Raw genomic sequence first — 26,132 nt, 5'->3', positions numbered from 1 at the left:
ATGGTGTTGAGGATAGCTTATCGGTTAGGGCTGATGGCTTGGCAGACACCACATGGAAGTGCTATGTACTGAATGAAGCTGCATTGTTGTGATGCATCTCCCTCTGGCTCTCTGTATGAATGAAGTAATCAGTTCAGAAGCAGAGAAAGCACTCATGTGAGGCCTCATCTCTGCAACAACAACAAGTACATATTTTAGGAGTACAACTTTACCTTTTTCACTCTGTCTTAGATTAATTTCCTTTGTTGCTCATTAATTATATGTTCTAGCAGAGGTTACAGAAAATAAATAATTTCAGTTATTGCTAAAAAGGATTGGGTTGGTATGTCCTAAAATAAATATACATACATATTTTGTCATTCGGCAAGATTACAACTGGGAGGCTATATATCAATATGTTTAAATATTTAAAAGTTATGAATCAGATTACATTCTTGGCACAGCCTGAGTTCCCCAACCTGCATTCTCAAGACTATGGTTAAAGGAATTAGTAGCAGGGGTCTGCTGGGGCAGAATAGTGATTATTGAGTGTTGTCTAGACCCATTTCAAATGATATCAGTCTTTAAAAAAAATTAATTCATTTCCTACTCAGGAAATGCTGTTTCATAAGGTTGTTGTTGGTTGTCGCAGGGGTACAATTTCACATCTCCCGCAAATATGTATTAGTACACCTTACCCACAGAGTACCATATCCCTCCACCGTAGGGCACTAGTATCCCTCCCCCTTGATCCCTTTTGAATCTGAAGAATTGCAGAAATAGATCATGGTTTATTAATGTTTTACCCTGTATTTTTTCCTTGCTTTGATTCTTAAATTACACTTATGTAGGAGATCAATTGGCATTTATACCTCTTTTTTTTTTAGATTTAAAAAAAAATTTATTCCCTTTTTTGCCCTTGTTTTATTGTTGTAGTTATTATTGTTGTTATTGATTTCGTCGTTGTTGGATAGGACAGAGAGAAATGAAGAGAGATGGGGAAGACATAGGGGAAGAGAAAGATAGATACCTGCAGACCTGCTTCACTGTGAAGTGACTCCCCTGTAGGTGGGGTGCTGGGGGCTCAAACTGGGATTCTTACACTGGTCCTTGGGCTTTGCGCCACCTGCGCTTTACTCGCTGCACTACCGCCTGACTCCCTATTTATATCTTTTTTTTCTGGCTTATTATAATATGTGCTCCTTCAGTTCCTTCCATGTGTAGATCTGAAGATTATTTTTTTTTCTTATAGCTAATAGTATTTTATTCTGTGTATTTATATATCACAACTTCCTTACTTAGTGATCTGTCATTGGACACATGGACTGTTTCTTAGTCTTGATTATTACAGTGAATATAGATATACATAAAACTCTTTGGGTATGAAGAGTAACTGTGGACCACAGGTTTATTTTTAACATTTTGAGGAGTCTTCATACTGTACCATATAAATTAAAATAGATACTGTTAAGTTCCTAGAATGTGGTACAGAGGCTGTAAATGAGCACCTTGCTCAGTTTTTTGCCGATAAAGACAGATCTTCTATAAAGAAGAAATTAGGGCACTTACTGAAAGATGACAAAAGGTTATTGAACAAAACGGGCAAAATATCATTGACTAATCTTTGTTCTTTATATAAATAAATCACCATTGAAAAATAAAAAATACATCATGATTTTTCCAAGCCCTCAGTTTGGTGTGGGTATTCAACTAATATTTCTCTCATAAAATTCCCCTCTGTTCAATTGCTTACTGAATTTTCAAAAACTTTCCTATAAGACTGAAAGGGAAGAGAAGGTCTTTGTATTAATAATTGTGGTTTGGAGGGCTCTCCAAGTACAGGCTGTGGCATGTTGCAGGGTGATACTGCATAGGCTCCCCTAGCCCCAACCCCAGTCACTGAACTTCCTTGGCTTTTCTTTATCTTGCTATCTTAGAATTGTCCTAGTGACCAACTCAATTTGTTTTAACTTGTTTAATTTATAAAATTAAACTACTATCCCTTGGCATTACTGTGTCTGAAAGGTAAGTTCTAACTGAAAAATAGGCTTTCCCCCAAAGTTGTTTTTGTGAAACTAAAAATAAATAAATAAATAAATAAAACGTAAATATTTTTTGTGTGTGTGAGACTTGAGATTTGAAGGCTATATTTCCTGTTCCCAACATCTCCCCCAAAATAAAAACAAACAAAAAACCTAACAAATAAATACCCCTGTGAGTAGTAGGTTTGGGAGGAGCACAGTGGCTAGAGAATTGGATTTATAAGCATGAGTTTCTGAGTTAATCCCTAGCATGCCATGTGCTAGAGTGGTGCTCTGGTTCTCCTTTCTTGTGCTAATAAATTAAAAAAAAAAAAACCTCCTATCAAAACAAACAGAAAAGGAAATCTATATATAGATGTAAATACTAATTGAAATTATGTTTTCACAGATTTGTATTCTCTTTATATATATATATTTTATAGGTGTGAGAGTTGTGTGGATTTATTATTTGTGAGAGGAGCAGGAAACTGCCCAGAGTGTGGTACTGCACTTAGGAAAAACAACTTCAGGGTACAACTCTTTGAAGATCCTGCTGTTGACAAGGAGGTTGAGATTCGGAAAAAAGTGCTAAAGATGTAAGTGTTGTTGCTTGAATTATCCACAACACAAAGAAAACTTTAGCAACTACTTCAGTAGTCAATGTTATTTTATACAGAAATGGGGGCATTTTGGCAAGGACACAAATATTAAATTCACTGAGGTTATCTGTTCAACAACAATTCATTAAGTTCTTAGAGAACTCAATAATTATCTAACTTTGTTAGGAGGAGTTGATGACTTCAGTATTATTCATTAGCAGATATTTATTACCTTCCATGTACAAACATTGTATTATACATACTAGGCATTAGGTATGAAATGAATGAAACAACTGAATCATGTCTTCATAGGGTAGTAGTATAGAAGCTGAGGATAGCATAGAGCCAGACATACAGCAGGTAGGAGGAAACAAACACATAATTATAAATTGAAAAATGTTATCTTAAAGTCTGAGTATTAGTGTATCAATGATAAACTGAATCCTAGGGAGGTAATATCTGAGTTGAGATTTGAAGACTATAAAAGAAAGTTATGCTACTTGTAATTTATCTTGATATTTATTTCTTTGTGTATGCATATATATATGTACATAGTTACACTTGGAAAAAAATGTGCTGTGGAGCCCTCATGCTTACATGTATTTTTGAGGTGCCTTGTTGTTCCATTTTTTTTTCTATAGTTTTGGGGAAGAGGAAAGGCAGAAGAGAGAGGATGAGATAGAAAGCACCACTCTAGCATCCACAACCCTCCCTTGATGCTGAACTATTTCCCAGGCCCCTATGTTTATATATTTCTAATTTAGTTTTAATTCTTCGTGAGTAATTTTTGGCTTCATTTTCTTTTATTTTAAAGTTACCCATGGCTTTTGAAGTTTTAAGAATTAGTATATGGGAGGCCAAGGGGTGGTGCACCTGGTTGAGTGCTCATGTCACCAAGCTCTAGAACCCAGGTTTGAGCCCTCGCCTCCCACCTATGTGTGTGTATGTGTGTGGGAGGGTACTTCACAAGTGGTGAATGCAGGTCTGCAGGTGTCTTATCATATATATATATATATATATATATATATATATATATATATATAATATTTATTTATTTTCCCTTTTGTTGCCCTTGTTTTTATTGTTCTTATAGTTATTGTCATCATTGTTAGGACAGAGAGATGGAGAGAAGAGGGGAAGACAGAGGGAGGGAGAGAAAGGTAGACACCTGGTAGACACCTGCAGACCTGTTTCACCACTTGTGAAGCGATTCCCCTGCAGGTGGGGAGCCGGAGGCTCGAACCGGGATCCTTACACAGATCTTTGCGCTTTGCGCCACATGCGCTTAACCTGCTGCGCTATCGCCTGACTCCCAACCAATGTTACTTTATCAATGCCCCATGTTGTTGTTTTGTTGCTTTTGGGACATGGTCTTTCTTGGATTATTTTCTTTAAACACCAGAGAGCACTGCTCAGCCCTGGCTTATGGGGGGATTGAACCTGGACTTTGGAGCCTTGGGCCCGAGGGTCTGTTTGCATAACCATTATGCTCTCTGCCCTTTCTTAGATTCTTATTTTTTTATCATTAACACTAATTCTCATGTAAATATGAAGATCTGTTGAATTTTCTTTTAGCTTTCTGGAAATTGGTATATCTATTAATAAATAAACATTACCATATTTTCCAATGATACACATTATTTAAACCCATTTCAGCCCCATTTTCTTTCCCTTAAGGATATGTATGTGTGACTTGCTGGGGATGAACACCAGTTCTCACATGTGTATCACTGCTGAGTGGTCTCCTTGGACCATTCAATTATGGGAGATAAGAAGGGGAGACAGAGATACTACAGCACTGCTCCACCTTTGGTTGATCCCTCTCTGTCCATGCTGCTCCCATGTGGTACTGGGGCTCAAACCTAGGCATGTACTTAATAAGGCAAACTATCTCTCAGCCCTCCCTTAAATTTTAGGATGACTTTACATATTCTGCTATTTTTTCCTAATAATTCTATTTGAATTATTAGGAACAGCATTCTTGATCTGTATAGTTAAAACTCAGTATCATGGACTGGAAATATAACACTATCCATAGAACATAACATTGTTATACTAGGGGCCCAGAGATCCCAGGTTCAGTTCCTGCTACCACTTACAAGCTAGTGCTGAGCAGTGCTCTGGATAAAACAAAAACAAACCAATATTTTGGTGTCGTGAAAATAGTGCTTCAGTGTTTTATGCATAAAGTTGACATTTTCTATCACGTCTGAATTAGCTAAGAAAAAACTGGCCAATTAGATAATTTTGATACAAGTGATATATACCTGTGTTGATTTTTGTCTTCTCTTAAAGATATAATAAGAGAGAAGAAGACTTTCCTAGTCTCCGAGAATATAATGATTTCCTGGAAGAAGTAGAAGAAATTGGTATGTTTTTAATGCTTGTACTTTTATATATTAGGTGCGTAGGAGAACATCTAACTTAAAAATTTTTAACAAGTTTTATGTGATAGCTGATATCTACTTACTTTCTTTCTGTTATACTTGAATCGTGTTTGTTAAATTAAAACCACACTTATGTAAAAGTTATATTTAAGTAGTAAGCTTTACTACTTGAGAAAAATATGAATAGGTATAATTCCATTTGAGCGACCAGGCGTTAGCACAGTGGGTTAAGCACACATCAGGAAGTGCAAGGACCAGCATTAGGATCTTGGTTCGAGCCACTGGCCCCTAACTTGTGGTGAAGTAGGTCTGCAGGTGTTTTTCTCCTCCCATCTTCCTCTCCTCCCTTGATTTCTTTCTACCCTATCCAATAACAGCAATAACAACAATGACAATAGCAACAACAATAACAAGGGCAACAAAAAAATAGGAAAAAGTGACCTCCAGGAGCTGTGAATTCATAGTGCAAGCACTGAGCCCCAGCAATAACCCTGGAGGCAAAAAAAGAGGTAGAGATAGTGCCATTTGATAGCTGTGAAGGAAGGCTATATTATGGTGATGCTCTGGTACTTTCATAAATCTTTTTTTTAATTATATTTATTTCCCCTTTTGTTGCCCTGTTTTTTTTATTGTTGTTGTAGTTGTTATTGTTATTGATGTCATCGTTGTTAGATAGGAAAGAGAGAAATGGAGAGAGGAGGGGAAGACAGGGTAAGAGAAAGATAGACACCTGCAAACCTGCTTCACTACCTGTGAAGAGACTCCTCTGCAGGTGGGGAGCCAGAGGCTCAAACTGGGATCCTTACGCTGGTCCTTGTGCTTTGCACCACCTGTGCTTAACCCGCTGCATTACCGCCTGACCCCCCCCCCCCCCTTTTTGTTTAACTTGACAGAGAGAATTTGAGGAAGGGGAAATTTAAGGGAGGGGAGGTAGAAAGATGAGAGAAAGAGATACCTGTAGACCTGCTTTACCACTCTTGAAGCACCCCGCTTGCAGGTGGGAGCGGGGGTTTGAACCTGGGTTCTTATGAACATGGTAATATGTGCGCTTAACCAACTCTGCCACCGCCGTGCCCCTTTCACAAATAAATCTTTGGAAAAAAAATACTATGTTTTTAAAACCCTGAATAGTTGGATGAAATAGAAACTATTCATCCATGAAGAGAAACAGCAGTTTTGTTTTGTTTGAAATCTGTTTGTTGGGGAAATGAGGGAAAGACTAGTTTTAGAATGTTTTTTATCATATTTTTGTTATTGTTGTTGTATTGCTGTCGTTGTTGGATAGGACAGAGAGAAATTGAGAAAGGAAGGGAAGACGGGGAGAGAAAGATAGCACCTACAGACCTGTTTCACCGCTTGTGAGGCGACCCCCCTTTAGGTGGGGAGCTCGGGGCTCAAACCAGGATGCTTACACTTGTCCTGCGCTTTGGGCCCCATGTACACTTAACCCGCTGCGTTACCGCCCAGCCCCCATTTTAGAACCTTTAAGCTTGGTAGGGTACTACACTACCACTTAGTTTATGTCATTTTTTCTTATTTTTATGAAATAATGTTTCTGCTTAAAATCTTGTTTTAAAAGCTGCCTACTTTATCATTTAGTCATGGCTTTATAGATGTTCATGATAAATACTATCTTCTTGTTAATCAGAAGTACAAATGTTAATTTAACAAGCACTTATTGTTATAAAGAGCTGTACTCAAATTATAGCTCATAATTTTCACAACTGTAAGACAAGTATTTTATATTTTGTATTATTTTTACTTATTGAATAGAGACAGTCAGAAATCAAGAGGGAAGGGGGTGATGAAGAAGGAGAGAGAGGGCAGGGGTAGATAGCACAATGGCTATGCAAAGAGACTCTCATGCCTGAAGCTCCAAAGTCCCAGGCTCAGTCCCCTGCACCACCATAACCAGAGCTTCTCAGTGCTCTGGTGGAAAAAAAAGAGAGAGAGAGAGAGAGAAAGAGAGGAGGAAGAAGGAGGAGGAGGAGGAGGAGGAGGAGGAAGAAGAAGGGGAAGAAGAATAGAAGACAGAGAAAAACCTGCAACACTGCTTCACCACTTGCAAAGCTTTCCCCCTGCAAGTGGGGATCCGGGACTTCAACGTGGGTCCCTGCGCATTGTAACATGTGCGCTTAACTAGGTGCATCACCACCGAGCCCCAAGACAGACATTTTTTAATCTCTGTTTTGTATATGGAGAAAAGACACAGGAGCCTAAGTATTGTGCTAAGATCACATTGCTAGTAATTATTAATGGAACCAAAATTTATTTTCCTTACTCTCAGAGTTTATGGAAGTGTGCTAGAGAGATATCATAGTGGATAGATCAAAAACTTTTATGCCAGAGGTCTAAGGTCCCAGGTTCAATTCTTAGTACCACAAGCCAGAGCTGAATAGTGCTCTGGTTTAAAAAAAAAAAAAAATCAAACCACAAAATAGAGTCTATAGAAATGCTTGGTAGTTAGTTTTAAACAGTAGTAGTGGGGGCCCAGGCAGTGACCCACTTTCATATATCACCATGTGAAAGGACCCAGGTTTGAGCCCTCACTGTAGGGAGTAGCTCCAGGTGCGGTGAAGCAGGTCTTCAGGTTTCTTTCTATCTACCTTTTCCCCCTTCTATCTCCTCTCCCATCTCAGTTTCTCTCTGTCCTGTCAAATAAAAATAGAAAGGAGAAAAAAAGCCCAAAAAACAAGCAAATGCCACTGCAGAGAGCCCTGGATTTGTGGTGCAAGCACAGAGCTCCAGCAATAACCTTGGAGGAGATTAAAAAGAAAAAGACAGAGAGAGAGAGAGAGTCTGAATCTTGAACATGGGAGTACTGACTGATGGAATTTTGGGCTATTAAGAGGAAAAAAAGTAGATTGGAGCATATTTTGATAAACAAATTTGAACCTGACCATTTTTAAGCCTCAAGAGAGGAATAGAGTTGGCAGTGTGGCTAGAGAGTAAGTGTTTTGTTGTATTAATTTAACAACCCTTTGAACATCACAATTATAAAAATTTGAAGATATTGCAATTATGAATAATGGCATAAAATCTGCATTATGTGGGTACCATAGGAAGATGAACTCTTTTATAACATGAACAGTAGACTCTTCTGTGATTATGGCAATGTAAATATAAAAATGCTTGTTTCCTTTAGCCATAGGGACAACCTCAAAGGTTTGTTCTTAGTTTCATAATAAACAGATTATTCTATTGGTTGATGGTCTGCTTACTTTAAAAGGGTGAGAAAGTCCTCGGGGCGTTAATTATAAATCCTGGATGTCAAAAAGACTTCAAGATTGTACTTAAATAACATAAATTTCTTTAGAAAACACAGTAGGTTTTTTTGTAAGTTTTTGGTACTTGACTAAAAGCAGGTCAGCATCTGAGCTAAATCAGTAACCAGATAAAGAACTAAATGACTGTTGTATAAGTTTATATTTTCCCCCAGATCTGTTGTATCAATCTCATTCATTGTGGCCTCAATCAGATTGCTTCATGTGAAAAATTTAAAAGCATAGGAATCCTCTTGTGTGGATTTTCTTCATTTTAAAGGGATAAAATCACATTTTTATTATGATTTGCATCTACTATTTTGCTGTTTTCTAAATTTAAATGTGAAGTAAATTAGTTATTTTACTTTTGAAATATATAAAGTTTTAGCAAGCATAAATGAAATTGTACATAAACAGATTTGACTATGGCTTTTATTTAATGGAAAGTTTAAATCTGTAGTATATTGTCTAGCTTACTGATAAACTGAATTTTTTTTCTTATACAGCTCTAAATATTATAGTAGAATTCAGCATAGGATGTTAAAATTTTTGTTCTTGCCACTAGGGTTTTTGCTGGGAGTTGGCGCCACCATACATGCTCCTGGTGGTCATTTTTTCTTTATCTTTTCTCTGATAGAAGTAGAGAGGGAGAGAAATTCAAACTATAAGAAGTCAAGATTATTATTATTATTTTTCTTAGGTTTGTGTATACTTACTTTGCTATGCCATATAATTCAATTTGATAACTATAAGGGCCATTTTAAATTAAATGTTTACTTTAAAAAAAATTTGTTGTGTTTTTTAAAAGTAATTTATTTACTTTTTAAAATTTTTTTATTTTTGAGAGAGATGCAGAGAGAGAAAAACACAGAGCAACACCAGAGCACTGCACAGCTCTGGCTTATGGTGGTGCAGGGGATTGAACAGGCAGGAGAGTCTCTTTGCAGAACCATTATGCTATCTACCCCCACCCTAAATGTATAATTTTAAAGGTAATAACAAAATTGAAGATTGGTTTATTTATTAAATCTTTGATAACTGGCATTTCTCTCTTTTTTTTTTTTTTTGGGTAGGTTAAGATTTTATTTATTACATATGAGAGGATTTCACATGAGGCAGAGAGGAGAGACAAGTCCAAGAATCACTCCAGTATATGTGGTGTCAGGAATTGAACCAGGAACCTTAGACATGGAAGTTCAGAGCTCAGTTCTCTACCAGTTGAGCTATTTCCCCATCCAGGATATGTCACTCTCTACAGCTAGTCTGTAGGACTTGTAGTATGTACCTTTATAAGACTATGGAGATAGCAAATTTCTTTTCTTTTTTTTTCTTTTTAAAGATGATGACATTTAGAGATGAGAGTGATCACTAATGACATGCATTTTTAATATATTGGATAAACTAGCTACAACAGCATTCTACATATGTGTGGTTATTAGGCACATGTAATTAAAACTAGTCCATTTTCATTTTCCAGTAAGACTGAAATATTCACTAGATGTTAAAGGTACTTACAAAATAAACAGCCCAACTTTTTACATATTAAATATATAACAAGTATTTCTTGAACATTTACCAATGGGAAATTTCTCTTTTAAAACACAGATTGATTGTTTTGTTTATTTTCACCAGGGTTATTGGAACTTGGTGGCTATATTGTTCCATTTGCTCAGTGTGGCCATTTTTCCCCCTTCATTTTCTTTTGATAGAGGGTAAAACCAAAGGGAGAGGGAGGGAAGGATGATAGAGGTGGGTTGGGTGGGGGGGAGGAGTCAGATAGTCTATGTTAAAATTCTGGTTCTGGGGCCTAGGAGGTGCACCGAGTTAAGTGTACATGGTGCCAAGCACAGGGACCAGCTTGAGGATATTGGCTTGAGCCCCCAGCTCCCTATCTGCGGGCAGGGGGTTGGTGGGGTTGTTGCTTTGCAGGCAGTGAAGCAGATATGCATGTGTCTGTCCTCTCTTCCTGTCTGTTTCCCCCTCCTTTCTCAATTTCTTTCTGTTCTATTCAACAAAAACAAAAATGGAAAAAAGATGGGTGACAGGAGCAGTGGATTTATGGTGCAGGCACCAAACCCCAGAAGCAAAAAAAAATTTTGTTTTTGTTCTGACATTTATCAACTAAATATCTGGGACAGTTTTTTAAATTAAAATTTTATTTATTTTTATTTTATTTTAATAAGAGAGATACAGAGAGAAAGACTAGAGCATGGCTCAGCTCTGGTTTAGTGTAGTAAAAATCTTTTACATAATCATTATGCTGTCTTCCCAGCCCAGTTAAAAATTTAAAAAAAAAATAATTTTATTTATTAGTGAAAGAGAAAAAGAGAACCAGGTATCACTCTGGTACATGTCTTTCTGGGCATCAAACTTGGGATTTCAGACTTGAAAGTCCAGTGTTTTATCTACTGTGCCACCTCTCAGACCCTTGGACATAGTTATTTAATATTTCTTTTTTTTATATTTATTTTATTTATTTATTCCCTTTTGTTGCCCTTGTTGTTTTATTGTTGTAGTTATTATTGTTGTTGTCGTTGTTGGATAGAACAGAGAGAAATGGAGAGAGGAGGGGAAGACAGAGAGGAGGAGAGAAAGATAGACATCTGCAGACCTGCTTCACCGCCTATGAAGCGACTCCCCTGCAGGTGGGGAGCCGGCGTTCGAACCGGGATCCTTATGCGTTCGAACCGGGATCCTTATGCCGGTCCTTGTGCTTTGCGCCACCTGCGCTTAACCCGCTGCGCTACAGCCCGACTCCCTTATTTAATATTTCTAAACCTCACTTGTAAAGTCTGAATAATAGTAGTATCAATATCATAAAGTTATTAAGAGGATCAAGTGACATAGTTAAGCCAAATGCTAGACATAATGCCTGCTATATGTATTTCATAGATGTTTGCTGTACACACATGCACACATACTCTTCCATGGAGTGAAATTTTTAAGCATAATTTTGAGAATTTCACTTCAAGAAAGCATGGGGGGAAAATCATTCTGAAATTGTGCAACCTCTTAATCCCTTGCTTCTTGAAGAGGGTCTGAAGAATCTATAGGATTTACTAAGTAAAGAGGGAAAAGTATGTAAGAGATAAGATTGGGTTATTTTTCATGACAGAATATATATAGAAGTGAAGAGCAGCGGTTCGGCAGGTGGCACAGTAGATAAAGCATCGGATTCTCAAGAATGAGGTCCTGAGTTCAATCCCCAGCAGCACATGTACCAGGTTGATGCCTGTTTTTTTCTCTCTCCTTCTATGTTTCTCATTAATAAATAAATAAAATCTAAAAAAAAAGTGAAGAGCGATCTTAATCATACATGATTGAATGACACAATAAAAACTTTGTTTTAGTAAGGTTAACTTGTAGTTGACTTCATTAAAAAGAGGGTCAAAAAAAAAAGAGGGTCAGTTTTTTCCTCTAATGAGCATCTATTCAACAACTAGCAAAATGCAAGTCTACTTTTAGTTTTCCCTTTAGTCACTTAGTCATAGTGTCTTCACTGTTACTACTCTAAAGTCTTGTGCATAAAGGTGATTTCATTAATGAGAATTAATTAAAAAATAAAGATTTTTTTCCTTTTTTAAAAAATGTTTTATTTAATTTCAGTGAGAGAGATATAGTGGGAAAGATGGAGAGAGAATGAGACCAGAACAGTGTTCAACTCTGGCTTGTGGTGGTGTTGGAGATTGAACCTGGGACCTGGGATTCTTGTGTATGAAAATATTTTTACATAACCATTATGTTGTCTCCTCAGCCCATAAAAGTTTTGTAAAAAGTTATCTTTTTTATTTTATCATTTTTCTATGTTCATGACGTAGTAACATTGTTATCCCAGTGAACAATCATGAAGCTGTCTCCTCCCCATTTTCTTTCCCTTCTGTCTGGATGATACCAAGATTGAATAAAATAAAGTCTTTGAGAACAAGATAAAGTGCGAAGGAGAATTTTTTTTTTTTTTTGCTTCCAGGGTTATCACTGGTGCTTAAACTATGAATCCACTGTTTCTAGTAGCCATCTTTTTTCCATTTTATTGGATAGGACAGAAAGAAATTGAGAGGGGAGGAAAAGATAGCTAGAGAGAAAGATAGACACCTGGAGACCTCCTTCACCGCTGGTGAAGTGGACCCCCTGCAGTGGGAGCTTGGGCTCAAACCAGGGTCCTTGTGGGGTCCATTTAATTGGGTGCACCACCACCTGGTCCCAGAAAGAATATTCTATACAGGTATACACACAGTGTGTAAAATAGAAAGAGAATTTTATGTCAGCCATTAATATTTTTCCTAACATTAGAATATAAACAAAGTATGGGAGTGAAGGAGAAGGTCGTATAAAAAGTAGCATTAAAGAAGGCATTTAAAGATTTGGATATTTTTTTTTTTGACAGTAAGGGTAGAAGTAGAATTAGACATTCTAAACAGAGTAGTATTAGTATGACTAAAGGAACTGGAGCAGGAATTATGAGGAGCACTGGGAAAATACAGAGTCATCTGATTTCAAGAAGTCTTTATTAGGGGAGATCAAAATAGTTCTAGAAGGCTGAGGAGGTAGCTCATCCAGTAAGGCATATACTTGACCATGTGCGAAATTCTGATTTGAGTCCCTGGCCACTGCACTTGGGAGCACCATCAGTAGATTGTAAAATACTAGTAGTAAATTGAGATTGGTTGGTGGCAAAGATAGCACATCATACTACAATTTTTTACTGCTATGTGAATATTGACCGTTCTTATTTGGTATGATTTGATAGTTTATTTGGGGGGAGTCTGAACACATTTTCTATTTTCATATAACAACATTTTCAAATTGCTGTGGATTAAATGAATCAAGGACTTGGATGCTAGACCAGAAACTATCAGATACTTAGAGGAAAATATTGGCAGAACTCTTTTCCGCATAAACTTTAAAGACATCTTCAATGAAATGAATCCAATTACAAAGAAGACTAAGGCAAGTATAAACCTATGGGACTACATAAAATTAAAAAGCTTCTTCACAGCAAAAGAAACCACTACCCAGACCAAGAGACCCCTCACAGAATGGGAGAAGATCTTTACATGCCATACATCAGACAAGAGACTAATCACCAAAATATATAAAGAACTTGCCAAACTAAACAACAAGAAAACAAATGACCCCATCCAAAAATGGGGAGAGGACATGTACAGAATATTCACCACAGAAGAGATCCAAAAGGCCAAGAAACACATGAAAAATGCTCCAGGTCTTTGATTGTCAGAGAAATGCAAACAAAGACAATAATGAGATACCACTTTACTCCTGTGAGAATGTCAAACCTCAGAAAAGGTAGCAGCAACAGATGCTGGAGAGGTTGTGGGGTCAAAGGAACCCTCCTGCACTGTTGGTAGGAATGCAGATTGGTCCAACCCCTGTGGAGAGCAGTCTGGAGAACTCTCAGAAGGCTATAAATGGACCTACCCTATGATCCTCCAATTCCTGTCCTGGGGATATCCTAAGGAACCCAACACACCCATCCAAAAAGATTTGTGTATACCTATGTTCTTGGCAGCACAATTTGTAATAGCTAAAACCTGAAAGCAACCCAGGTGTCCAACAACAGATTAGTAGCTGAACAAGTTGTGGTATATATACACAATGGAATACTACTCAGCTATTAAAGAACTGTTAACAATGGTGACTTCACTGTTTTTAGCTCATCTTAGATGGAGCTTAAAGAAATCATGTTAAGTGAAATAAGTTAGAAACAGAAGGATGAATATAGGATGATCTCATTCTCAGGCAGAAGTTGAAAAACAAGATCAGAAGAGAAAGCACAAGTAGAACCTGAACTGGAGTTGGTGTATTGTACCAAAATTAAAAGACTCTGGGGTGGGTGGGGGTGGGGTGGGGAGAGTACAGGTCCGAAAAGGATGACAGAGGGCCTAGTGGGGGTTGTATTGTTATGTGGAAAACTGAGAAATGTTATGCATGTAGAAACTACTGTATATACCGTCAAATGTAAAAACATTAATCCCCCAATAAAGAAATTAAAAATAATAAATAAATAAAATAATTGCTGTGGATTGAGTCGATCTTCTGTGTATTTGTTGGTTTTACTCATCAGTTACAGTAATACTGGTCCTATATAATACCACTATTTGACTAGACCCCTGTAATCCAGAAGTATGTGGATTATTTGAAATGGTTGTTAGAGGAAGAAATGAGATGTGGAAGAAACATGTAGAAACATGAGTAAAACAAAATTATGGTACGTCAAACTTATCTTTAGGTCAAGTGCCAATATATATTACTGAGTATTGAAGAAAGGGTAGAAGGGTTAATGATGGGTAAAAAAAACATTAGAGGAAGTCAAGGGAGAGCTAAGTGAAATATGGAATAGGAACATCTTATAAGGATTCTCCTTTATATAAACTGACTTTAAACCTTAAGGAGAGGAGGTAGTGGGGCAATACTTTATCATTTGAACTTGTGTGTGTGCGTGTATGCACTTTTGGGTTGATGTTTAGAGTATTGTAGCAATCTTTTGATTCACACACATACATGTAAATTTAATAAGGAGTAAAGGACTTATAATTCACATATTTTTGAGTTGGAATTAAAAAGTCTAATGTGAGCATGGCAATCATACCTTTTCTGGGGTGCTTTGGATATTTAGATATTCTGTGTGATATTATAGCTGCCTTTCCTTATATAAGGCTTAGAAACTATAGTTGCTGAGACAGAGCCAGCTTCTAAAATAGGTAGTAAGTAAAAAAAAAAAAAAACCACATAGTTTTGTTTCTGATGAAGAAGTCACTGTTAAATAATTGATTTTTATTACATATTCAAACTTTATATTAAAACTATTTCATGCTATTATTTCTTTTTAAATGCAGTTTTTAACTTGACCAACAATGTGGATTTGGACAACACCAAAAAGAAAATGGAATTATACCAAAAGGAAAACAAAGATGTCATTCAGAAAAATAAGTTAAAGCTGGTTGGTTGAAAACTATTTTTTTCTTGTTTGTGTCAGAAATAATTGTTGGGAGTTAGGCGGTAGCGCAGTGGGTTAAGCACACACAGTGCAAAGCATAAGGACCAGCATAAGGATCCCGGTTCAAGCCCCCTGCTCCCCACCTGCAGGGGAGTGGCTTCACAGGAGGTGAAGCAGGTCTGCAGGTGTCTGTCTTTCTTTCCCCCTCTCTGTCTTCCCCTCCTCTCTCCATTTCTCTCTCTCCTAGCCAACACGACATAAATAACAACAACAATAATAGCTACAGCAATAAAAAAACAATGGCAACTAAAGGGAAAAATAAATAAATTTATTTAAAAAAAAGAAATAATTGTTACCACATCACCATTTAAATCTTTGGAAATCATTATATTCATAAAGAATTTAGCAGAAATATATATAAGTGAGCAGGCACACATGACTAGCAAAAACAACTTTTGTTTTATGTTTGATTATCTTATTGTGAGGGTTAGTGATTCACAGTACAATTGTTGACACATGAGTACAATTTCTCATCACTCTATGTTAAGTGTTTGCAGAACACTCTCACTTCTGATTGAGGTGCACTTCTGTCATCAATCATGAAGGTTCCAGAGTCCCCCTAGTCCCCTCCCTTCCTACCTTCCCCAGAGTCCTTTGCTTTGGTGCAACATGCCAAACCCAGCCCAAATTTTACTTTGTGTTCATCATTTCTGTCCCTGTTAAAGTTCCATCTATGTGTATCTTTCCTTCTCTTTTTGGCCTGTCTTACTTGATTCCTTCAAGCTCCATCCAAGACGAGGCAAAGAAAACTTCTTTGTAATCTTCTTCTAGCGTTTGCCTCGGCTAGGAAGGATCGTCAGTTTCCCCAATGAATGGGTACTCACGGGATGCACCATGGGAAGGTCGATCCAATGCATCCCAATAATGCATTGTAATAATGGAGTGGTATTCCGTGTGTGTGTGTGTGTGTGTGTGTGTGTGTGTGCGCGCGTGTGCGTGTGTGTGTGTGTACTGCTTTCCAGTTATAAGGCTTTCAAGGGATTGAGTGGTACTATATTTTATTCTATTCACACTCAGCCCGACTTCCTTAAAAAGGTGTTTCATTTCTGAGAAAATCATTGTGTCATAAAATGTCTCTTTTTGCCAGTAAACTTCCTAGGTATATCAGAAGAGACATGCAAAAATAGATATGCTTAATGTTGTATTATCCGTAGCTTAGCAATTAAAGGCTCTTTACAAGTGAGTGCTTTTTTCTTTTATTATTTTGTTCACGTCAATATCACTTCATTAGTGGAGTGGTAAATTTGAAAAAAAAAAAAAGAAAACAGAGGGAGAGAGGGGTGGTGAGGGGGAGAGGGGTGGGGAGAAAATGAATGGGAATGAATGAATATGAAAGAGAGAATGGGCCAGAGTATTATTCTGGAATACGCAGTGTCAATCTCAGGAGCTCATGCTTGAGATTCCACCACTTTCCCCACTTTGACACTTACCAGACCACGAGAGCATCTTGATTTACAAGAACGTTATTGTCACAGTGCTTTATTTCCACAATTTTTCTTGGATAGGTGTCAGTACATTTGATGCCTTCATCCTGTTTTTATTCATAATTTTAAGCTAGGAAGTAAGAATGTACATTACAATGACAGTCTAGTTAATTTGTAAGATGACTATATTATTTCCAAGTAAGGATTTCTAATTACTTGAAAATTTTATTTATGTATGTATGTATGTATTTATTTCTGCACTAAGGAGTGAGCCCATATCTTTATACATGTGTGATACCACTGAGTGACCTTCCCATCCCAATTGTTAATTCTTTCTTTTTTGAGAGGGGATGGACAGTGAAAGACACAGAAGAGGCACCACAGTACTGCTCCAGCATCCATGGAACTTCTGTGGTGTCTTTCATGGTCCTCTCATGTTTTGTCAGGGCTTAAAATCAGGAACCTCATGCATAGCATATTGTGTGCTCTATTGGGTAAATACATCTCCCGGCTTTGAGAACTTTATAGTGGTATGTTATGGAATAAAAAAGACACTTTATGCTATAATGAGATTATTTGAATTACTTTTATTCTTCATATTAATAAGGACGTATTTTAACTAAGTGTTTTGATTAGCAATTCATTATAGTTCATTGGTCATCTGTATAGAGCAGGGGTGGGGAAAATTCTGGCCTGGTTGATTATAGATGGCCTGTGAATGATGTACATATCCAGATGACCCTTGCCAGATAAATAGTTCCCTATCCCTAATCTCGAGTTTTATGTCCATTAGTGATACTAATTATTGTAGTTGGCATAAACATACATAGGACTATACCTTTAAAGATCGCTTCCTCTTTCCTGATATGCCAGAGAGAAATTGAGAAGGACGGGGAGATAGAGAGGAGGCGAGACACTAGCAGCACTGTTTCACCACTTGTGAAGCTTCACCTCTGCAGATGGGGACCAAGGGTTTGAACCTGGGTCCTTGTGCGCGACAATGTGTGCACTCAACTGAGTGCGCCACGACGCAGCCCCCTAAAGATAGTATTTGTTAACCTATATCAGTGACTATGGTTATTAGTGGCTAGAACCTTCAGTTGACCCATGGAAGCATGAATTAACTTTCATGACTGCTATCTTTTACTAACTTGAGGTAGCAACTTACCTTTTCTGAGAGAATGTGGAATCTCACCATTCTTAAAAAAAAAAAAAAGTTGTATCAAAGAAGAAATAGCATAATTAGACACATCAAAATGACTCATTTCTGATATAAAGTATTACTGAACTGTGTTTTAAGCAGATCTAATTTGTTTCATGGAAGTGACAGTATCCATGAGTGTGAACAGAGAACTTGAAATAACAGTAATCTAAGTTATGAAAGTCTTAGTGAAGATTAGCCCTATTTTTATTTTCAGGTTTCTGAATTCTGATGAATTCAATGTAAAGAATGTCTACTAGCTTATCAAAATAATACAACTTTAAGTTCATTAACCATTAGTGGGCATCTGCTAAGCATATTGTATTCAAGAATACAGTTTTTTAAGATCGTGAAAAGTGATCTGTACTTGTTATGGGGCTATAGAGGGTAAATACCTAATCCATTTTGGGGAGATTAGGAAAGGTAAATCAGGCCAGATAATTTCTCAATGGAGCCTTTCAGGACATGTAGAAGTACTAAGGCCCATCAGTAAAACTTGCTATTTTAAATTTAAAACATTTCTCTGACTCATCTCCCTCTTCTTTCTTTGTCTAAGTTATCTCTAAACTTAACCTGCACAACTGTAATAACTTCCTATTGGTCTCCTCCCCTGTATTACATGTCTGAAGTTTCCTTAAATGAATGCTATGTGGAACTTAACATCATAAAGATTTATTTTCAATTTGGAAAAAAGAAACTAAACACAGTGATACCTTTTCATCTTTTATGAGTCTTGGAAATTGTTTCTATTAAATAAGTTTTGTAAATGCAGTGTTTGAATCAGCAGTTCTATATGGAGATTGTTTGATGTTTTGTTTTTGTTAAAGCCCTTAAAATGAATGATTTGAAACTCTTATAATTAAAAGTAAATAAGCTCATTATTAATCATAGTTCCTATAGTTCTGCAGCTGTGGTCAGTGTACTTTGTTTAATGCTAGTTGTTCTCTTTAATAGTAACATGTCTACATGAAGTAAAAATGTTTTTTAATTCTTTCAAAGTGAAATTGGTACTGTATTAAAATAATAAGTGACTAACTTGTATGTTTTAAGCTTCAAAAAAGACATATGAAGAGTGTGGTTAGCATTCACTTTGGTCACTGAATTTATCCCATGCTATATTTAAATGTTTCATTTTTAGACTCGGGAACAGGAGGAGTTGGAAGAAGCCTTGGAGGTAGAACGACAGGAAAATGAACAAAGAAGACTATTTATACAGAAAGAAGAACAACTACAGCAGATTCTTAAGAGGAAGAACAAGCAGGCTCTTTTAGATGAACTGGTATGTATTGTGATTAAATCATTAGTTTTGAGTATGTAGTTTGCCATTTTATTAAACTAACTAATGGTGTTTAGGTGGCATTTCTACAGTGTTTCTGTTGTTATATTCTACTTCTATTCCTTTTATTTTTAAAAAACCTTTTGTCAATATCTATTAATATTTTCAGTTGAGAGTAATCTTAAAACTGACAAAAGTGAGTATACTATATTTTGTTTATTTTTCATTTACCATAACGCTGCTCAGCTCTGGTTTATGGTGGTTCTGGGGATTAAACCTGGGACCTTTGGTGTCTCAGGTATGAAAGTCTTTTTGCATAGTGATTATGTTAGCTCCCCAGCCCTGAATGTACTAGAAATAGATTGTTTCCAAGTTTATTGAGGAAAATACATTGTTTTCAGAGCATTTTTTTGCCTCTTGATTATTGATTAATAATGGTTTTGTAAAAACAAGCTCATTTTCAAGTGTTTTGCCTTCATGCTGGAGTTCATGATTGCTGTAATTTTGTGAGATTGTACTTTATGTTTTTGCATAAAAACTATATATATATATATCATTACACTTTATTGAAGGGTTAGTGGTTTACAGAACAGTTTTTGACACAACTTCTCATCTCCTCATAATAGGTGTCTATGAGACCCCTCTTTCCCAACCCAGGTCCTTTTCCACCATTGTACACTAGGAGTCCAGATCCCCTCTATGGTAGTGATTTGTGAGTTATTGGTGTTTTCCATCAATTCTCAAACTACTAATGTTATTAGATAATGTGAGTAATAATAAATAGGAGTTGTAATGTGTTTCATTGATCTGATGATATAGTATTAAGTGCTTATACCCTGGTACAACATTGATGGAATCATAACTAGAAAATCATCCTTTCCAGAAAAGACTTTTTGTATTCTTTTTTCCTCCCTTCCTGTCCACATAATATATTTTAAAATATTTTCTTGGGTTGTTAACATACTTAATTCTTTTGTGTAGCTGATACAGTACTTTTGTTGAGTAAATGTATAAATAGCTGTTTTTCTTTAAAGATTTTATTAATTAATGAGAAAGGAGGAGGAGAGAGAAAGAACCAGACATCACTTTGGTACATGTGCTGCCGGGGATTAAACTCAGGACCTCATGCTTGAGAGTCCAGTGCGTTAGCCACTCCCAGACCATGATAGCTGTTTTTCTACTGTATTCTCCCCCCCCAAAGAAAACCCAACAAACACCCTCCTCCCCAAGATTACTTAAATTAGTAGGGGGGCTGGGTGGTGGCATACCTGGTTGGGTGCACATATTACAATGCACAAGCACCTGGGTTCTAGCCCCTGGTCCCCACCTGTAGGGGGTTGTTTCACAGGTGGTGAAGCAGGTCTAAGGTGTCTATTTTTTTCTCCCCCTCTCTGTCTTCCCTTTGTCTTATCTAAACTCTCTCAGTTTCTCTTTGTCTTATCTAACAACGACAGCCATAACAACAACAACAACAATAATAACCACAACAACGATAAACAACAAGGGCAACAAAAAGGGGAAAAATAGCGTCCAGGAGCAGTGGATTCGTAGTGCAGGCACTGAGCCCCAGCTATAACCCTAGAGGCAAAAAAAAAAAAAAAAAAAGTAGAAGAAAAGTAAGGGCATTAATGAGACTTAGAAAATGCTTATCATAAAGCCTTCTCTACTTTGTAGGAGTAGAATATAAATTTGGTTCTAAAAACAAGAATATAGAACAGAATATGATATTTTTAGTAGTTCATATTAATTTTTTGAAACTATTAAGTAGTAGGCATGAATTTAGCAGTTACAATGAAACATATATATTTTGTAGATATATATACTGAGAGAAATTAAGGCTTAAAGAATGATTAAATATAGATAAATATAAATAAGTAAATATTTTTATTATAGTTGTTTTATTGAAATAGTTTTCCCATATCACTTTATACAAAGAAGAATCCACTACACTCTCTCTCTCTCTCTTTTTAAGATTTTATTTATTTATTAATGAGAAAATAGGAGAAGATAGAGAAAGAACCAGACATCACTCTGGCATATGTGCTGCTGGGGATTGAACTCAGGACCTCATGCTTGAGAGTCCAACACTTTATCCACTGCTCTACCTTCTGGACCACAGTAGTACGTCTCTATGTAACTGAGTTAATTACAAACTTGTAAAATTTAGATATGAGATGAAATTTCAATTATTCTTGTGTAGTCTTCAAAAAGTGCTAAATTTTGTTGCATGGTTGAGTTGCTAATGGCATGAAGCTCCCTTCCTTCTAATTTGATGGGACGTGAAGTAAGTTGTGAAATTTCCAGTGTTGTACTTCGTGTATAATCTGGAGTTAATATTGGTTTTTGTGAGAAAACCCCCTCCCACTTCCTGTTTTCTTCACCTGCAAGTCATTACCGTACATACTTTCTTCACTGTTTAGATCATGTAACATGGAGGTTAAATAATGCCTAACAATTTACTGTATTCATTAGGACAATTAATTACAACAGATTGGCTTAAAATGTCACTGCAGTTTGGACTTCTGGCTTTCATTTTAGAATTGTAAAGATTCCTTGTTACTTTAGTTTTGGATATTTATTAAATATTTTTGATGAAAATGTTTAACATACATTTAATTTCTATTGACTAGTTGAAATAGTTACTAATTTTTTTATCTCAGTGGATCTCTAGTATGTAAAATAACATACTGTACTTCTTTCTGTGTTTGATTTTGTTAGATTTTTATAAAAATATATTATCATTGGCGTTTAGAGGCTTGAATTGTAGAATTGTCGAATTGTCTCCTGGATCCAGTATTGGTAAAAAGTACTCCTAAGGGAATTGGGTGGTCACGCAGTGGGTTAAGCGCACGTAGTGCAAAGCGCAAGGACTGGCGTAAGGATCCCGGTTCGAGCCCCCGCTCTCCGAGCCCCCAGCTCCCCACCTGCAGGGGAGTCGCTTCACAGGCGGTGAAACAGGTCTGCAGGTGTCTTTCTCTCCCCCTGTCTTCCTCGTCTGTCTCCATTTCTCTCTGTCCTATCCAACAACGATGACATCAAGAACAACAATAATAACTACAACAATAAAACAGCAAGGAAAAATAAATAAATAAATAAATATATATAGATGTATTACTTAATATATTTTTTTCTTGTTTATGCCTTGTCATTGTGCTAAATCTTAACTTTTGAAAAGCATTGACATTATATTATACTGTGACAGGTTTTTAGTGTTATGGAATTAGCATTTATGATTATATTACTTTAAAATCATTTATTTAATCTCACTGTAAATTAAGTTTTTAAAAAATAGTTTGAAAAAGCAATTTGAAAGCAAGTCTTAACTTATTAAGTCTTTTAATATTACTGTTTGAAAATTCACTGGAGTCGGGCGGTGGCGCAGCGGGTTAAGTGCACGTGGTGCGAAGCACAAGGACCGGCATAAAGACACCGCTTCGAGCCCTTGGCTCTCCACCTGCAGGGGAGTCGCTTCACAGGCGGTGAAGCAGGTCTGCAGGTGTCATTCTCTCCCCCTCTCTGTCTTCCCCTCCCCTCTCCATTTCTCTCTGTCCTATCCAACAACGATGACATCAATAACAACAATAATAACTACAACAATAATTTTAAAAAGGGCAACAAAAGGAAATAAATAAATATTAAAAAAAGAGAAAATTATCTTAAGCTAATGTCTTAAATTTTGTATGAGCCGGTATTGTTGTCAAACATAGCTAATTAGAAATATTGTTTGCAATGAATGTATAACTCACTTAAAGTCAACTAAACAGTCTTTAAAAAAATGGTCATTACGAAGCTTTTAATGAGTATTATGGCCAGTCATATTAAAATATCTTTAAATATTAAACAGTGTACTTCAGGCAATTAATGTAGGTTACAGAATTTTTCAAGGTAAGTAGAAAAATAGAAAGCTAAAAAAATGAAAAAGTAGAAAATTTAAGAAGAAAACTAACTTGAGAGACTGAACACCCCCCCCCACGTATTGTTATATCACCTGCTTACTTCAAAGTTAACATTCAAAAAAATTTTTCAGGCTCCAAAGTTTTGAGTGCTGAGGTGGAATAAAACAGTCTTGAAATAATGTTCCTTAGTATCAACATTAGTTTCCGATTAAACATTTTTATTTTTATTAAATTTTAGTAGTTTATGTAAAGCCTGGAAGGTGGCAGAGTGGGTAAAGTGTTGGACCTTTGAGTTCAATCTGCAGCATTGCATGTGTTAAGAATGATGCTCTGATTCTTTCTCTCTCCTATGCCTCCTCTTTGTCATTAATGTATAAGTCTAGGGCAAGGGGACAAGAGTTTCCAGGTAAATTTTAGTAGTTTTATGTTGGTTTTTTTTTTTAAAGATTTTTAAAATTTATTTATGATAAAGATAGGAGTAGAGAGAAAGAACCAGACATCACTCTGGCACATGTGCTGCTGGAGATCGAAATAGGAACCTCATGCTTGAGAGTCCAAAGCTTTACCACTGTGCCACCTCCCAGACCATATGATGATATTTTAATACACTTGTCATGTTATATAAATGTGAAACCTGGATCAAAGCAAGGGCAGATGATTTATTAGCAGCTTTTTTTTTTTTTTTAAAGTGAACCATTTCAACATAGTCTATTTGAACATCTTTTGACTTTACATTTTATTACAAAGTTCATAATGGAAACCTAGGATAGCTGTAAATGAACATCCTACAAAGTTGTCAGATTAGGGAAGAAAATTAGATTCTGCTTTATGTTTGCTCTCATACTGTGAGATATTAACAGTATTTTTTTCTTCCAGGATTAAATCCTGTGTAGTAACTTTTAAAATAGCACAGGCCATTTGAAGGTTATTTTTATAGGTAACCTTTCTATAGGAGGTAGAAGTATGTCTGTACCTTTTGTTTATAGACTTATAAAGTACTACATATGTGAATATGATCTCTTTTCCCTGACTTCATTTTGCATGTGTTTCTATGTTTTTACTTAACTGACAACTTAGGAAAACTTCTAGATATCATTTAGTTTAGTTCTTAGCTCCACAACACCTTAAATATGTAAGATGACTTCATATTCGATAATTGTTTGTGGTATAGTGGTGAGCGTAGCTGTCTTCCATATTCAGTAGATAAATAACTCTCTATATAGAAGAATCAGTAATTTGCTTGTGTTATTAATATGTTTGTGTGTAGATTTGTTCAATGGACCTGACTTAGTGTAAGATTTAAAATGTTTACTATTGTTTGTGAATTAAAAAACTTAAGACTTGATCTCTAAAAAAAATGTCACTAAATATGAAAATATACTTTTGGTTGTACTTAACAATAGTTCCATTGTGAAAATCAGAATAAAGATAATTTCCAAATGGCCTCAGGTGAAATCTAGTAGGAAACAATTTCAAACTGGTCAAAAAAGAATGTGTTTTAGATAAACATCTGATTCAAGTTATAATACTTTATAGAAGTCCTTAGGATTTGTTTCTAATTTTTTTAAATTTAAGTAAACACTGTTGGCTTTGCTTGAAGAAATAAGACCCTATTATATGTTTACAATGTAGATTTCATAAAAATAAGTTTTTGCAGGTTATTTTCATTTATGTATTTAAAACAGCCCCTTTATATTATTAAATACTATTCTTTTCATTTTTGTTTTTTTTTTTATAAAAATACTTTCCATAAAGTGAATATTTAGACTAACATCAAACACTAATAGCAAGGAATCATTTAAAGAGTGAGTTTGTTGCTTTTTAGTTTTTTCTCTATAACTTTTATGTTGCACTTTAACTTTTCTTACAGGAAAGTTCAGATCTCCCTGTTGCTCTGCTTTTGGCTCAGCACAAGGATAGATCTACCCAATTGGAAATGCAACTTGAGAAACCTAAACTAACAAAACCGGTGACATTTTCCACAGGCATCAAAATGGTAAGCTGTTCCTTAATTTCTTGTTTAAAATAAATAGTTCAAAGACTATACTTTATAATTTTATATTGATTTTTTTTTAAATCTTTATTTGTTGTTAGACACAGAAATTGAGAGGGGAGATAGAGAAAGAGAAATAGAGATACACCTGAAATCCTGCTTCACCACTTGTGAAGCTTTCCCCCTGCAGATGGGGACCAGGGGCTTGAACATGGATCCTTGAGCACTATAATGTGTGTACTTAACCAGGTGAGCCACCACTTGGCCCCCTATGGTGATTTTCCTGCAGAAAATGAAAAGATTTAGATGTTTCAGTAGTATAGTCTGTAAGAACCTCAGAAGTTGTCATTACTTTCTAATAATCAGTATCAAAATCTGAATACAATGAATAATCAATTTTTTAAAAATTCTATTTTATTTAGTAGGACAGGAAGAAATTGAGAGGTGTGGGTGAGACAGAGTGGGAGAAAGACACCTGCTTCACCGCTTGTGTAGCATCCCTACTGCAGGTGGGGAGCAAGGATTTGAACCCAAGTCCTTGTGCAGATCCTTGTACATAGTACTATGTGCACTTAACTGGGTGCATCACTGCCACCCCCATCAACATCTTTTCTTAAATTCATAAGTGAAAGATGGTGTAAAGGTAAACATTACCCTATAATAGGAAAGACCCATAGAGATTTTTAGAAGAATCACAACTCTCCAGACTAGCAATTTCTAGGGAAAGCCTGAATTGTAACTAACAGTATGAGAAGGGGCAATTCTTAGAAATTTCTGTAGAATCTGTCACAGGAGGGCCGTCACACTTCGGAGAGTTCCACTTCTTATATAGTTTTTCAGGTTCTCTCAGTAAACAATAGAAATATCCTCTTGAGTTCCTGGCAGAAGGGGAAAAGGTACCATTTTGAAATATGCTAGAACATTCTGTTCTTAACAAGACCTTTCCTCAGGAGAAACTATTTTACTAGAACCTAACCTGCTGGAGTTTTATCAGTGACTTAACTATTGTGGGGAAAAGCAGTTGTATAAATCTAGCCACTGAATTTGCAGGTAGGAATGGAAATATACAACCTCAGCC

The 26,132-nt window shown here is 36.2% G+C and overlaps 1 protein-coding gene across 2 annotated transcripts in view; it reads left to right on the top strand.

Annotated features, from left to right (window-relative positions):
• The window catches only part of MNAT1 (MNAT1 component of CDK activating kinase), a 159,588-nt gene that overhangs the window by 36,291 nt on the left and 97,165 nt on the right, over nucleotides 1-26,132 (top strand). Inside the window, exons 2-6 of one of the 2 annotated variants that reach the window (XM_007519267.3) lie at nucleotides 2,444-2,596; nucleotides 4,895-4,968; nucleotides 15,104-15,207; nucleotides 19,028-19,168; nucleotides 24,932-25,057. In XM_007519267.3, the coding sequence (XP_007519329.1) occupies nucleotides 2,444-2,596; nucleotides 4,895-4,968; nucleotides 15,104-15,207; nucleotides 19,028-19,168; nucleotides 24,932-25,057 (598 nt within the window). The remainder of the gene's footprint in view (nucleotides 1-2,443; nucleotides 2,597-4,894; nucleotides 4,969-15,103; nucleotides 15,208-19,027; nucleotides 19,169-24,931; nucleotides 25,058-26,132) is intronic. The other variant, XM_060174893.1, reaches the window with a different exon arrangement.

This window comes from Erinaceus europaeus, chromosome 16 (genome assembly GCF_950295315.1).
Source record: "Erinaceus europaeus chromosome 16, mEriEur2.1, whole genome shotgun sequence".
NCBI lineage: Eukaryota > Metazoa > Chordata > Mammalia > Eulipotyphla > Erinaceidae > Erinaceus > Erinaceus europaeus.
This window is presented reverse-complemented; position numbering and strand designations above follow the sequence as displayed.